Below are 15,331 nucleotides of genomic sequence, written 5' to 3' on the forward strand. Positions count from 1 at the left end.
GATCTCCTGCTCAAAATCAAATAGTAACCAAGGATAGCTATTAAATTATGTAGTGCTCCTTAAACCACCATTGGTTTTTTGTGTATGGATGTGTGGTATTATGGAATTGTATATATTTTTATAAATATTTTATTTCTTTTGTAATTAAAAAAAATGGATCCAACTAGGTTTACCTTAGAAAAGTTAATTATTAATTGCTTACAAGAAGGATGCTGTAAAACAAGTTCAAAATCCAGGACCTTTGCTCTGCTATAATGAGAAAGAAGAAGAAAAAGAAATCAAAACTGAAGGAAAATCTCAGATGGGCAGGAGAGTCCCAGAGAAGAGGATTAATTCTTGTTCCAAACAGCATCCCACCATGTTAACCTCTGGTGCTCTCTTCCTTCTCCTGGCTGTGCTGTCCAAGAGTTGGCTGACGACGGAAGCTGCAGATCGTAAGAACATTTGGGGCTGGTTATAGATGAGACCTAGTTGAACAAGATCCCCCTAGGTGCAAAACGCAATCCTGACTGATTCCCCTCACTTAGCTAGTTTCCAGAGTTTCCAGGGGAAAGCGATTAGTTGTTAAACCGCTCTGGGAATTGTAGCTTTGTAAATAGAATAGGAGTCTTCCTCAGCACCAATAACTAACTACGGTTCCCAGGGTTCTTTGGTGGAGGGCATGACTGTTTAAAGTGGTATAATACTGCTTTAAACATGTGGTGGACATGGGGCCTGAACTTAAGGAGTCCATTATTAATCCGCAGTAAATTGGGTTACGATTTCAGGGCAGGGCTGGGGAACTGTGCAACCCTTCAAAGGATGCTGGACTGCATCTCCCAATATCCTAGGCTATTGGCCATTCTGGCTGAACCTGATGAAAATCCAGCAAAGTATGAAAAGGGCCACAAGTTCTCCACCGCTGGACTTGGGGATACATCCCATTGAGCACAATGGGACTTACTTCTGAAGAAATAGAGGTAGAATTGTGCAGTTAGGCAGGGGAAGGCATGACAGACATAGATAAGGATGTACTGGAAGATCTCTAGATGGTGTGCAAGAGATCAACCAGGGCTTCCTATAGGCATCTGTCTGGTCAATGTGAGAACAGGATACTGGACTAGATAAGTATTTGGCCTCATCCAGCTGGAATCATCTTATGTTCTTATGTTTTTTCTGACTAGCAATAGCAACAGTTAGAAAGCTCCCTAAACTAGGTTGCTGAAAGAGAACATTCAAAGGAAAAACAGGAGTTGGCTTTTATTTGAAAGGATCTCCTAGCCCTTCCTGGAGATGCCGGTGGGAACTGAACCTGGGGCTTTCTACATGTAAAGCAGAAGCTCTACCACTGAGCCATGGCTTTTCCCCTAACAACCCTAGAAAGGGAGGCACTTTAAAGTTTTCCACCAACCATTAGCATCTCAAGGGCAGAAAGAGCAGCACCCAGGTTACCTGATCATGGTCTTCTCTGCATTAGTCATAAGTTTGCATCTATACATATAAAATAGCACACAGAGATGTTATGCAGTTCTGTGTCCTCTTTTATGATACTGTAATGTGTTAATGGTCACCGTATCAACAACAGTGGTCCCTGCCACTAATTCCAGAGGTGGGATGATGATGATGATGATGATTAACCAGATGCAAAGGAGGTCACAGGCTTCTGATCTGATCTCAGGTGTTTACTGTCTTCATTGTATACCTTTTCCCATATGCTATAGATACATCTCTTTACCTTGGCCTGTTCTTACCTTCCTCCCCGCCCCCATTCTTCTGACTGTAATTTGTTTTAACTGGTTTAAAATCTTTGTGTGTGGTTGTAACTCACCCTCACATCTTATGGTGAAGGTCAGGTAAGTAGTAGTAGTAGTAGTAGTAGTAGTAATAAAAAACAAAAACAGAACAACAGAAGTAATTTTAGGAGGTACACCTTTGTGTATCCTTGCATCAGAGTAGTGCAAATGCACTGGCAGGAGTGTTGGATCAGCTCTGCAGGCAAGCTTTCACTGCACCAGCCTCCCTGTTGTCTCATCCCTCCCAGCGAGCAGCAAAGACCCACTTTTCCAGAGTGATGTGGCTGCACCCCATGCGGCAGCAGACCATCCTAGGTAGCAGCCATAGGATGGTACTCAACCAAGTTTTACTGGGATCATTCCAGTTAAAATGAATGGATATAACTAAGTTAGGTATTTTAATTTCAGCAGGTCTGGTCTGAATAAAAGTTAAATACCATCCATAGTTTCTCAGTTTAGATGAAATAGATATTGTTAATTAGAGGCTCCCTGGTTTAATTGTGGCTCGTATGAAGCAGGGAGCAAAGGGGCTTCATGCATCAGGGCGGGTGGGTTTGTTTATATCAAATAATAATAATACATAATAATGATAAATAATAAAGCAGGATGAAATGTTAGTGATCCTATATCAATCCATCACTAATGCACTGTTCTTGCACCAGTGGCATGTTGAATAACCCTGTTTCTGCTTCTTTGGCCATCACTCATAGCCAAGTAAGATTGCCTTTCATGAACATGGTCATAGCTGTGTGTCTGTAAGCGACTGTGGAGGCCAATTCTGGATCCACACGTCTTTCCACAGTGGGGACATAGGTTTCCGGGCGGGAGTTTATCACGGTGTGGATATGCCAAGCATGCCTTCCTCTTAGCTCATTTCTCCCTTTCGTCCTGAGTTCATGCTTCTTCAAAGTCCATGACACCTTTGGTGAAGGCTGTTCTCCAATCGGAGCACTCACAGAGTTTCCCAGTTATCTTTTGTTGTCACCGGTATTTTGCTTTCCATTCTTAAGTTGGGAATAGAGTACTGTAGTTGCTTTGGAAGATAATAACCAGGCACCAGCACAACGTGACCAGTCTAACAAAGTTGATGTTCAAGAATCATTGCTTCAACACTGGTGATCTTTGCTTCATCCAGTACACTGGCATTAGTTCGCCTGACTTCCCAAGTGATCTGTAAAAAAATTTGGAGATGGAATCTTTCAAGGAGCTGTAGATGGCATTTATAAAAGGTTCATGTTTCACAAGCATACAGAAAAGTTGGTAGTAAAATGGATTGTTACTAGCATTTTGGTTTCCCTCTGAATGTCCTGGTCCTCGAACACTCTGCACTTCTATCAGGAGAAAGCTGCACTCGCAGAGCTCAGGCGATGCTGGATTTTGCATCAATGTTGGCCCTTGTGGAAAGATAACTGCGTAGGTAGGAAAAGTGGTCAACTTTTTCCAACGCTACACCATTAAGTTGGAATTGTGGTGTTGTAGAGGGGTTGTTTTGTGCTTGTTGGTGCAGCACTTTGGTTTTTTTGGATATTGAGCGATAGCCCAAGTGGCATGTTGCATACCCCTGCAAAACAACTCAGGCCTGCAGGGTCCCTGAGACAAAGCAGCACATCATTATCTCTATGGGTATCTTAAATTAAGGTCAATATGACATTGCTATGCAACTCAACTCCCCCTCCCAATGTTTTCAGCCAATTGTTCCAGTGTGGCTGACCTTGATGATTGTCCAGGCAGTGCAAGTGATTTCTGCCCAGAAGGAGTTGCCTGTGGTTGTAAAGATCAAATTCCCTTTTGCAAGTAAGTTACTTTCCTTCCTTTTAGGGTTTGGTTGAGCTTTGTGGGGAAAGACAATGCTTGGGCACCTGACCTCCCTCTTTCTGCCTCACTGCTGCATATCATGACAGGGGTGGTGGGGAGAGAAAGGCTTGTAGCTAGGATGACATGGCATAGATATGCAGCAGCTGTGCCGAATTAGCTTTGTCACATTGCCTCTCCATCCTGTATGTAGCATCAGTGCAGCCAGAAGGAGGTCAGATGAGTGGTGCAGCCCCACTGCACCAACTGCCATGGCTACACTGGCACCACATGCTTAAGCCATGGGTAGGGAACTTTTTCAACCCAAGCCACAATCCCCCATAGGCAACTTTCAGGGGGTCACATGCCAGTGGAGAAAGAAGCCAGATTCCACAGTGAGTGGGGCCATGGATGTGCTCCCTGGAACTTTCCTGCATCATGCAAAACTCACACAGTATGTATATGTTTTGCACTTGGTTGTCTAGTACTACGTGTGTATCGTTTAAAAGTAGCCCGCTCCTGCACCCCAGACATTTTGGCAAATTAAAAAAAATCCACCCAGACAGAAATTTTTCCCCTGAAAAAGAGGACATGTCCTGGAAAAGGAGGATTTATGGCAACACTACGTTTCACCCCTGGCCCTTCGCATGTGTGAAATAGCATACTTTCCTAAATTGCTGTACAAATTCCATTAGGGATGCGGGTGGTGCTATGGTCTAAACCACGAACTGGTCAGCCAGGTGGCTCTGTGGTCAGCAGTTCAAATCTGCGTGGCGGGGTGAGCTCCCGATTCTCTGTCCCAACTTCTGCCAACCTAGCAGTTTGAAAGCACACCAGTGCAAATAGATAAATAGGTACCGCAGCAGCGGGAAGGTAAATGGTGTTTCCTTGCACTCTGGCATTCATCAGGGTCCTTCATGTGCCAGTAGCGCTTTAGACATACTGGACCTGTGGCGCCAGCAAGCAGTCCATGGACAAACATATTCCATTGTGAGGAAAACAGCAAGGTTAAAAATTGCAGCCCTGCCCAATTTGACCACACATCACTGGATAGCAGCCCAGCACAAAAGCATTAAGATCCATGGGTTGTAATCATACTATTAGGGGGTTGACACAAACTATTTTGATGTTGCTTTGCTTGATTCCATCCATAGGTGCCCTTCCTACCAAAATGGCTGGAAAAATTACTGGTACATGGGTGCCAAATGCGAGGAGCTTTGGAGCACTTTGGACTTGATTTTAGTCGTCGTTTTCCCCGCAGTGGCTTTGTCTTTTGTAGCTGCTGTCACAACACAGTGGGTCCAGTATTGCAAGGACAAGCCAGGGAAAGAAGCCAAGCGAAGCCGGTGAGTCAGTATGTATTGCACTGGAAATCTTTTATTTCCCAAATGAACATCTTTGTAGGATGCAAGTCTATGCACACTTACCTAGTTTGATCCCAAGTAGAAGTCAAGGAGAAATTAGATGCTGTTTGTATTTTAATGGACAACAATGGACTTCTCGAACCGAAATATGAATCAAAACACAGCCGTCCATCGATATTCACACTTCTTGAAATATTGCAAAGTGGTTCTCCAACCGTAAGATATGTATGAGAAACTGTGCCTAAAAATGTATGTGTTAGTGAATATATACAGTATGGGGAAATTGCATAAAATGTATATTCGAACAGCTGGCAAGCATGTCAAAACCTCATAAAAGCGGGTTCATTGGGAGAAAACATCACTAAAAGACTGAGGAATTTTCGTGAGGATTTATTTTTAAAAAATAAATCAATTAAGAATTGCTGTGGAAATGTGGAGAATGGAATTTAAGACTGGGAAAATGAGAAGCTTATGGAACAACCTTACAGCAAGGTCCTCCAGGATGAAGAGGCTAGGATCCACTAGATCTCTGGCTACAGGGCTACGCCATCTTAACTCCCTCATCCTGGGCTCAACTAGAGATACACCAATGGGCAAGCCCAAGAGGCTTAGTGGTTTAGACCACAGTGCCACCTGTGTCCTTTAATTGTAACCAACTGGAGCAATGGACAAAGCAAGTGGTTAAGGGAAAACAAGAAATACAAAGAATATACAAAATTTGAAAAAAAAGATTATAAAAATGGGAGATAAAGAAGAAAATACAGTTATAAAAAAGGAAACCAGTGACATTTATAAAATATTAGTAGAAATGGAAGATCAACAAGATCAATTAAAAGAAGTGTAGGAAAAGGAGACAACAGGCACATACATAGTCAAAGTTAGGGGAAAATACGGGAGAAACACACTTTGAAAATGTCGTCTATAAGGATCAAAGAAAATTACTATAAGTTAGTATGGAGATGGTATTTAACACCATTAAGATTAAATCAAATAACAATAACAAGGAATATTTGGTGTTGGAGGGGATGCCAGTAAATCGGGACATGTTCACATGTGGTGGGGGTGTAAATATGTACAGGTTTTTGGGGGCAAATAATGTTTAAGGAGATAACAGAAATCACTGGGTTAAAGCTGACCAAAAGTCCTGAGTTAGCGTTGTTATCAATTTACGATGGGATGGAAGGTTCGCAGGACTTGCTCACAAATGTATTGATGGCTGCACGAGTTGTTATAGCTAGGATATGGAAGGGGCAAGGTGAACATAAAATGGAAGAATGGTAAAAACAGGTGTGGTATATAGTTATTAATGCTAAATTAACATGTGCTATTAAGTTAAGACGGGGAATATGCAGGAGAAATTATTTTTTAGGAGATATGGAGGGTGTTTGTAGAATTTGTACTGTAGAAATGGAAAAGGGTCAAACCATCGCAAGAGGTGTTAAAATTTTGGGATGTTAGATAGATACAATGGAATCGTCTCAGGTGTGGGGTGCAAATTTTTATTTATTCTTTTTACTTTGTTTAAAAAAAGGAGGAAGTACAAGTGGTGGTACCTCACCTGCCCCACTGTTTCCACTGGTGCCAGAATGCCCTCCTCTCGCCTGTGCACAGCTGTCCCCTGTACATAGAAGATAAGTGACAATGCTTAGAGGAACACACCACTGAGAAGGGAGTGGGTATTCTGGCAGCGGTAGAAGTGGCAGCAGAGCACAGGACATTCCCGTTTCGCCTCAGGTGGTGAAACGGGACAGGCTGCCCCTGTCCTCACCCCTCCTCATCAGCAGTGTACTAAATTTCTATATCTATTTGGAAGGAAGGAAGGAAGGAAGGAAGGAAGGAAGGAAGGAAGGAATCACAGGATCACATTCTTTTTACTCATATATTTTCAGTATTCAGGCAAGGCAGCTGAGCCCTGAACCACAGCGTAATTCAGAATATGCTCCTAAACTGGCCGATAGGTTGAGATCTGCCTCTTATTCACAAGGAAGACAGGTAAAATATTGCCTTTGTTTGTTTGTTTGTTTGCTTGCTTGCTTGCTTGCTTGCTTGCTTGCTTGCTTGCTTATTATGGACTTGGAATTTAATTGTGGTAAAAGGGGTGCTTTGTTTAATCCAGTGGATGGCATTGTTTATTTTTGAAATGCCCCTGGGTTTTCATTATTTTTTGTAAATGAGGGAAATAGCTGGCAGCCTTTTCTGAAAATAAGTTTGGAGTTCTTGTTATTAAATGTACCAAGAAAAAAGTGCACCAAGAACTCTAGCCAGTAAATTTCAATGGTGGGAATAAATCCTACTCACAAGTCAAAAGTCAAACAAAAGTATGTATTCTGAAAAGAATTACAAACTTAAACAAAGAATACAAACTTAAACTAATATTACAGCTTCAAACTCACAATAGTATGTGTGGCACAATAATTTGTTACAGTATACGGATCCAAAAGTTTTTAAATAACAAGTTCATATAAGCCGTTTCATGTATTGAGCCGAATTTAAGAGTCAATTCTGGGTCGAAAACCAGAACTTAAACAGTTTAAGTTTGTATTCTTTGTTTAAGTTTGTAATTCTTTTCAGAATACATACCTTTTTCTTTCTTTTTTTTACTTTTGACTTGTGAGTAGGATTTATTCCCACCATTGAAATTTACTGGCCAGAGTTCTTGGTGCACTTTTTTCTTAGCCTTTTCTGAAAGGCATTCTTCCCCTATCCACTCTGCAATAGATATTTACAATGGATGTCTGATATGTAAGATGAGATTAGGGCATATGCATTAACTGACATCAAATGGACTTTATTTGCTTAGAAGCTGCAAGTTGATTGTCCTCCTTTATCCCAACCAGGCCTAGAAGAGTCCTGGTGGGTTCAGAGGAGGAATCTGTAGCAACGAGTAGCTGCTGCAGTGCCAAGAGTCCAGTTCAAGTTTTGTTACTCTTTGCAGTCAATGGCCATTACAACATAAACATAAAACACATATGTGTAAAGCACGGGGGGGGGGGGAGATTATTCATCACATAAAACGGACAAACCCCAATAATACAAATAAATAGCATTTAAAGCATGGATTTCGTTCAAAACTTCTCTTAACATTTAGCACTGATCTGAAAGGCGCCTCTTGTCTTTTCTGGGGTAAACGGGATAAAGCTATCCCACAGCTTATTAACTTGTTTACATCAGGCAACAGACATCTTATCTGGAAAATGTCTCGTTTGCCTTCTAATAAGGTCTAAAAGGCTAGAAGAAGTGTCACACTTGGTAGGTTTTGAAAAGGACAAAAGAATAAAGTGCAGCACATCTTCAATTTGGCCTTCAATTCTATGCATGCATGCAAAAAAAAAAATCTTATTAAAAAATCTGCCAACCAAATATGCTATAGGGATAGTTTGGAAGCTAAGCTGGGAATGTGCCTGACAAGGAAATAAGTTCATTTCTGCAAATAGGTGGCCCTTTTATGGTCTGGTATCATACAGTTTTTTAGAACCACAACCACAACTACAACCACAACAACAACACCTTGTGCTCAATGCAGGAAATCCTTAGCTAGAGCACCCCTGACCAATGGTTGTACAGCCCTTGCTTGAAGACCTCCAGTAAGGGACACTGGTAACGGGTCCCACAGTCAAACAGCTCTTACCACTTATATTTATTCTGTAGGAGAGAAAGCCAGTGATTCTTTCATTCATTCCTGTACAGCAAGGATGGAGAACCTGTAGCCCATCAGATGCTGTGCTACAACTAATATTATCTTTGACTGTTAGTGATCTGGCTGGGGCCAAAAGGAGTTAGGAGCCCTAGGTTCTCCACCCCTGATATACAGTTAAGGAACAGAAACTTTAATCATTTATGTGTAGAATGAGGGCAGTATTTTCTAGGTTTTTGCAATATGAAATATAGGAAGGAGGAGGTACAACAACCAGGTTTGTTTGTTTTTAACTCTATCATGATATGTTTGCATTTGGTCTTTATTTCACGCTGATTTTCTCTTCCTGTATACCAACCTTCATCAACCTAGTGCCCTCCAGATATTTTTTTTAGGCCATAACTCCCATCTGCCTCAGTCGGCATGGGTCCAAAATCTTGATGGCATACGGTTGATGAAGTCTGGTGAGCAACAGTAGATACATTATCTCATTACTTGTCTTCATTATTTTGGGGGTTGCATATTTCTTTTTAAGAGTTGCATCTTTATAATCTGTTTTTCATAATAAACGTTTTAAAATAACAAAACAGAAGTCACTTTGTTGCTTAATTCCCACTTCTTTCTTTTTTCTCTTTCTTGATATAGAATGATGGGGGATCACAAGATATTAAATTTTCCAGGTACCCTCTCCAAAGCTACCCTCATGAACAAATACAGTCACCACATACCGGAGGCTACAGGTATGATGTCCTTCGGTCAAAGTTTTTCACAATGATGATATATTTTTCCTACTAGAAGATAAATTGTGCACACTGCTCGGCAATGATGGAAACCATTATATATTTTCAAATGTAAAATGATCTTGAACTGTTCTGAAATTTGCCCTCCATTTACTTGAAAGCTTTCTTCTCCTGAGGAAGAAGATTCCATTGTTGCGTGTCTTTTACAAGGCATTTTAGAATCTGCATGGACCTGGAGTTTAGAACGTGCCTTATAGTTGTCACATAGTCACATGTTTTCTGTTTGCTTTTCTTACCAATAAGCATTTATCCAGTTGCCTGCAACCTCCCCAGCTGTTCAGGCCATATAACCTCCTCCCTGGCCATACCTCTCACTAGCCTTGTTTTGTACCTTTCTTAAGTGTTTTTGCCTGGACAGAGGATATAGGTGTGTGTGTATATAGAAACTAGCTTACTGCACAAAGGCAAAATCTACATGCATCAATTTTTGCCGCCACCACCATGAGGCCCATGGAAATTTGCCCAGAAGGCATTGTGGACTTTGAGATGAAAAGGTTTCCCACTCCTGCTATAGGAGCTGCTTGCCTACCTCATCTCTATGTACAGTACAGAAAACCTGCAAAAGACAGGGTCCTCGGCTGCATGTTCATTCTATATTCAGACCTTTGTATAAGTGAGTGCACGTCAGAAGCTGTGGTGGTGCCTGTGATCTGCAGGAGCTCATATGGTGCAACTAGGAAAAGGGATGAGGAGGGAAACAAGCAAACCGAGACGCAAGTTTGTTAGCAGTTTCCTATAATGACCAGTTTGTAATGACAGGATCCGCTTAAGGGAGTGGAAAAGCTAGATGGAGCAGGTCTCTCAGCTGAGCCAACGGACTGGGCCCTGCTTCCCATTTTTCTTTTTGCTGCAGCCGGGTGGGATGGTTTGGGCTAAACTGCTACCAAAACTGAGGTCCCAAAACTGAGGCCATTCATTTTGATTCAGTGCATACAATAAGTGGTTATCATGTTGTTATTTTGCCTAGATCTGTATTCCAGAGAAGTAGCCATGTTATTCTGTTGCAACAAATGTAACAGAGGTGAAATCTACAAACATATAAAAAACACTGTAAAATGATTTTTTTAAAAAATGTTTTGAAAAATACATTGAATTTGGCATAGCTCACTGTTGCCATATAGTGTCACATTTGTATATTGCACTTTACAACAGATTTAAAATGTTTTATTTGCAGCTGTATAGCTGAGTCCAGAGACTTGCAGCACCTTAATGGTTTACTGTGCCATATTTATCTTGAAACAGAACTCTTTGTTGCATTTATCTTCCCATAAGAAATTTATATTTGCATTTTTTAAAAAAGTGTTTAATTTGATTATTATAGCCAGATGCCTCACCAGCCATTGAGAAGAGCTGTTCCATACCAAGATGATGTTTTTGTGGGTCGGTCTTCCCAGGTTGGCCAGCTTCACTCGTGGGAGAGTGAGGTGCCTGATGTGGATTATGAGGACACAAACCCATTTTCTGCTATACCCATGCAACAATTTCCTGTATGTAAAAATAATCTCAGTTATACAAGGAGTGCGGGGGGGGGGGGGGTTGTTTTGTTTTTTACTGGGGCAGGATTCAGAGAGCTCTCTGCATGAGTGGAAGGCACCTGTCTCTTCCGTTTCCAGTGGGACCCCGCTACACTAGCCTTCCCTGACAGGGTGCCGCCAGATGTTTTAGACTGCATCTACCACCAGCCCCAGTCAGCATGGACAATGGTTTGAGAGGATGACAGCTGCAGTCCAAAACATCTGAAAAGCACCAGGTTTGGCAAGGATGCCCTGCACCAGATGCCACATCATTCCTAGTCCTCAGAGGTTACTTTTCAGGGCTGCAGTAGGAAAATCCCCATCTGTAAGCAGAACTCTGTTCACAATTCCCTAGATCCCACTGATAAATTTTGCACTAGGAAACTGGAAATGGAGCACATGTGAAGCCTTCATGTATCAGGTTTACTACATAGGTGTTCAGCAAGCCTTAGGGCTTATTCAGACTTCCTTCTGCACATGCTTTCGGGCACAGACCCACAGTTTCCAGGTCTATGTCCAAGCTGTGGGTTTTTTTTTTGTCCTGCCACTTCCCCCAAGATAGCCTGCTATTCACCTCTATATCAGAACAAACAGCAATTGAGGCTTCTGTGGATTGCTGTTTGTTCTGATTCAGCAGTAAACAAGCTCTTTTTCCAGGGGGAAGCAGTGGGACAAAACAAAGGACGAAAAAACAAAACATAAAAGAAAAAAACAACCCACTGCTTGGACCTGGATTTGGAAAGAGCCCTTAGAAGTAACTATGAGAGCCTGTCTGTTACATCACTCATTTCCTCTTCCTGATTCTCAGGCTGTGTGCACAACCATACATTTAAAGTGCATCCCCACCCCCCACCCCACAAAGAAACCTGAGAGCTGTCATTTATTACCCAGAGTTTCTACAGTCCCCAGAATTCCTGAGGGTGTGTGTATGCCTTAAATGTATAGTGTAGATGCAGCCCCAGGGCTTAATCAACTTCCCCACCTACCCACCCCCTTTCTTCTGCCTTATGCTCACCAACCCCACTGTAACTCTTTGCCTCTCCATGGTTCTTTAAGAAAGTGTATCCACAGGAGTAGAAGCTGGTGGGGAAAAGAAAAATAATAATGGTACTCATTAACATGCCCAGAAGCAATTGCGGCCCTGCAGCAAGACGGGGAGTCTGTCTAGAGCCAGGGGCAAACGAAGGCGTCATGACACTAGGGCGCATGTGCGCCGTCACTACATACGATGCATGCGCCATACGTAGTGACGCCGCACATGCACTGTCAGAGCCGTCTCATTCATAGGGGCAGGTGGCGCGGTGCACCAGGGCGCCAGGCCCCCCAGGGGCGCCCCCGCGAGCCCGCCGGCATACCGGGCGCCCCCTCCCCAACCTGCCCCCGCCCTGAGGGGCCTGGCACTGCAAGCCAGCCACCCTCCGGAGCCCGAGCTGGAGCGCTGGGAAGGGCGCGCAAAGCCCCGCGCTGCTCCAGCGCCACGTCCATCATCCCCCGAGGGGCGGCCAGCGCGGGAGGGAGGTGGGCGAGTGGGGGATGAGGGGCGTGGCGCTGCAAGCCGGCCACCCTCCGGAGCCTCAGCTGGAGTGCTGGGAAGGGCGCGCAAAGCTCCGCGCCGCTCCAGCGCCACGCCCCTCATCCCCCGCTCGCCCGCCTCCCTCCCGCGCTGGCCGCCCCTCGGGGGATGATGGACGTGGCGCTGGAGCAGCGCGGGGCTTTGCGCGCCCTTCCCAGCGCTCCAGCTGGGGCTCCGGAGGGTGGCCGGCATGCAGCGCCACGCCCCTCATCCCCCGCTCGCCCACCTCCCTCCCGCGCTGGCCGCCCCTCGGGGGATGATGGACGTGGCGCTGGAGCAGCGTGGGGCTTTGCGTGCCCTTCCCAGCGCTCCAGCTGGGGCTCCGGAGGGTGGCCGGCATGCAGCGCCACGCCCCTCATCCCCCGCTCGCCCACCTCCCTCCCGCGCTGGCCGCCCCTCGGGGGATGATGGACGTGGCGCTGGAGCAGCGCGGGGCTTTGCGCGCCCTTCCCAGCGCTCCAGCTGGGGCGCCGGAGGGTGGCCGGCTTGCAGCGCCACGCCCCCCTCCCCCGCTCGCCCACCCCCCCTCCCGAGGGGCGGCCAGCGCGGGAGGGAGGTGGGCGGAGAGGCGGCCCACCGGGGGCGCCGAGGGATCGTCGCGCCAGGGCGCACGATCCCTTTGAGACGGCCCTGTGCACTGTACATAATGGTTTGCTGCTGCCACCCCTCCAGCACCATATGGACGGTGCAGCTGCGAACGGAGGATCCTCTACATGTGGCTGTAGTGGCGACGGAGGGATCCCACCACCGTCCGTACGGCTCTCAAGCAGTGCCAGCAGCAAACCGCTATGTACAGCACATGTGCGGTGTCGTTATGTACAGCGCATGTGTGCGACACCGTACATGCGCTGTGCATAGCAGTTTGCCACTGGTGCCGGGATCCTATGCTTGCAGCTGTAGCCGCGAGCAGAGGATCCTCCACATGCAGCTGCGGAGGCACGATGGCTGCTCGTGCTGCCGCAGGGGGCGAGCCCCCACAGGGTGCCTTCTTGCCACCACCCCCAGACATGGCACCCGGGGTGCAGCACCCCCCACTCCCCCATTGCAACGCCACTGTCTAGAGCAGTCACCTGGTGTTTCTCTCCCCCTGCTGCAAATTACAGTTGGTGGTAGGTGGCCCTGTGGGAAGTGGGGGAGAGAAAACAGTCTTGGTAGAACTGTAGCAAGTGCCTGGTGTTAGCCTTGCCCGCTTCCTTCACTTTCCTGGAACCCCACATGGCAGTTAGTGGGAAGGAGGTTCTAGGAGGGGGGCGGGGAATCCTTCCATTGCATCAACCAATTTTCATATTTTAACTTTCCCTTACAGAGACCCGGGGCATCAGTGGTTCCTCGGCCTGAGTACCAGAAGTATGGCCATCAACCACTGAATTACATGAATGGTCAAAGAGCTGGAAGGCCCTATGGGATTGGGCATCAACAGGATAGATACACCTAGGAACTTTTAATAAATATGGAAAACATGTGCAACTGCAGAATCGTACTCCATTGTTTGGTTCAGCCTTTTATGGGTGCTTTCTTACCTCTAACTTTCTCCATGAGGACTTTATCCCAGCCACACCCAATGAATACACACCTATCAAGACGCAGCAAATATTTAATCAGCACAGCTATTAAAATGAGAAATCTATTCTGGCAGCATCTTCCTTACTTAATAAATGAACCTACCAATCCACCTCTTCCTGTCCAAAGCCTCTTATGTTCTGCTCTATAGCATGTTGTTCTTCTAGCGATAATTGGTATTCAGTGGATCCATTTTTTCTCAGTAATTGTGCCCGCCCTGTGGAACGCCCTCCCATCAGATGTCAAGGAAATAAACAACTGACTTTTAGAAGACATCTGAAGGCAGCCCAGTATAGGGAAGCTTTTAATGTTTGATGTCTCGCTGTTTTTTAATTCATTGGAAGCCACCCAGAGTGGCTGTGGTAACCCTGTCAGATGGGAGGCATATGTATAAATAACACACCATCATCATCATCATCATCATCATTAATTGTTTTCTCTTTGGTATTATTGAACCTTGGATGGAGACATACTCAGTCATGGGGAGGGCTCCTCAGCCATTTTAGAATGTTCTGCAACTTTCCCCCACAACCTGTACAGTCATACCTTGGGTTACGGCCGCTTCAGGTTGCGTTTTTTCATGTTAAGAACGCAGCAAACCCGGAAGCGTTTACTTTTGGGTTGCGCTGTGCGTGCGCACACAGAAGCGTCCTGCACACTTTGCACATGTGCAAAAGCACTGCTCTGGTTGCGGACTTTTCGGGGTGCGAATGGCACCCCAGGATGGATCATGTCCACAACCAGAGGTACCACTGTACTTGTGTCTGTAAAACAGGGGTTGTCAAACTTTTAAAAGCCTTTGGTCACATAGGGATTTCTGAACAAATGATGTGGGTCCTACCCTATCTGGGCACTTTTATTCTCTTAGATCAACCCCCACCCTGTAAGGAAAGTGCACTTAAAATTAGTTTATGCACATGCATAAGTGAATAGATGATATAGATATAGATATAAGTATAGGTATACTGTATGCATGGGGGGACAGTGGGCACAGAAGACAGGTTTACACTGGGGTGGAATATTTTTTTTAGCAGAGCTGTGAAATCCAGCTGCTTTTATTTATTTATTATTATGGGGGGGAGGGATTCTGTTCAGTCACCCTGGGAAGTTGGAGGGGAGCCTTGAAGTAGCCACAATTGTGGATGATGCTCAGCATCTCTGTCTCTCAAAACCACCCAGGCTGCAGGCTGCTGCAAAGAGCTCTGAAAGGGCCTTTCCAACTCCCAGCTATGCAAATGCTTTTTTTTCTGCAAGAGTGAGATATGGTGGGGCCAGGCGGCACCATTTTCTGATTTGCCTCAGGCAACAAAATGTATCGGGCCT

General features: G+C 45.2%; 1 protein-coding gene across 1 annotated transcript; it reads left to right on the forward strand.

The window, feature by feature from the left end:
* Positions 1-227: 227 nt before the first annotated feature.
* On the forward strand, positions 228-13,883 carry LOC117040471. Its single transcript, XM_033138251.1, has 7 exons — positions 228-434; positions 3,461-3,566; positions 4,718-4,909; positions 6,817-6,919; positions 9,207-9,301; positions 10,683-10,848; positions 13,755-13,883. The coding sequence occupies exons 1-7, from the start codon at positions 302-304 to the stop codon at positions 13,881-13,883; spliced, it is 924 nt and encodes a 307-aa protein (XP_032994142.1). The 5' UTR covers positions 228-301.
* Positions 13,884-15,331: the final 1,448 nt, after the last annotated feature.

This window comes from Lacerta agilis, chromosome Z, assembly GCF_009819535.1.
Source record: "Lacerta agilis isolate rLacAgi1 chromosome Z, rLacAgi1.pri, whole genome shotgun sequence".
Lineage (NCBI taxonomy): Eukaryota > Metazoa > Chordata > Lepidosauria > Squamata > Lacertidae > Lacerta > Lacerta agilis.

What these genes read in the sequence shown, in the direction of transcription:
- LOC117040471 (XM_033138251.1), top strand. Translation starts at nt 302, where the DNA reads ATGGGCAGGAGAGTCCCAGAGAAGAGGATTAATTCTTGTTCCAAACAG. An exon ending in CTTATTCACAAGGAAGACAG is followed by an intron (nt 6,920 to 9,206) that starts GTAAAATATTGC and finishes TTCTTGATATAG; the next exon opens with AATGATGGGGGATCACAAGA. An exon ending in CCACATACCGGAGGCTACAG is followed by an intron (nt 9,302 to 10,682) that starts GTATGATGTCCT and finishes TGATTATTATAG; the next exon opens with CCAGATGCCTCACCAGCCAT.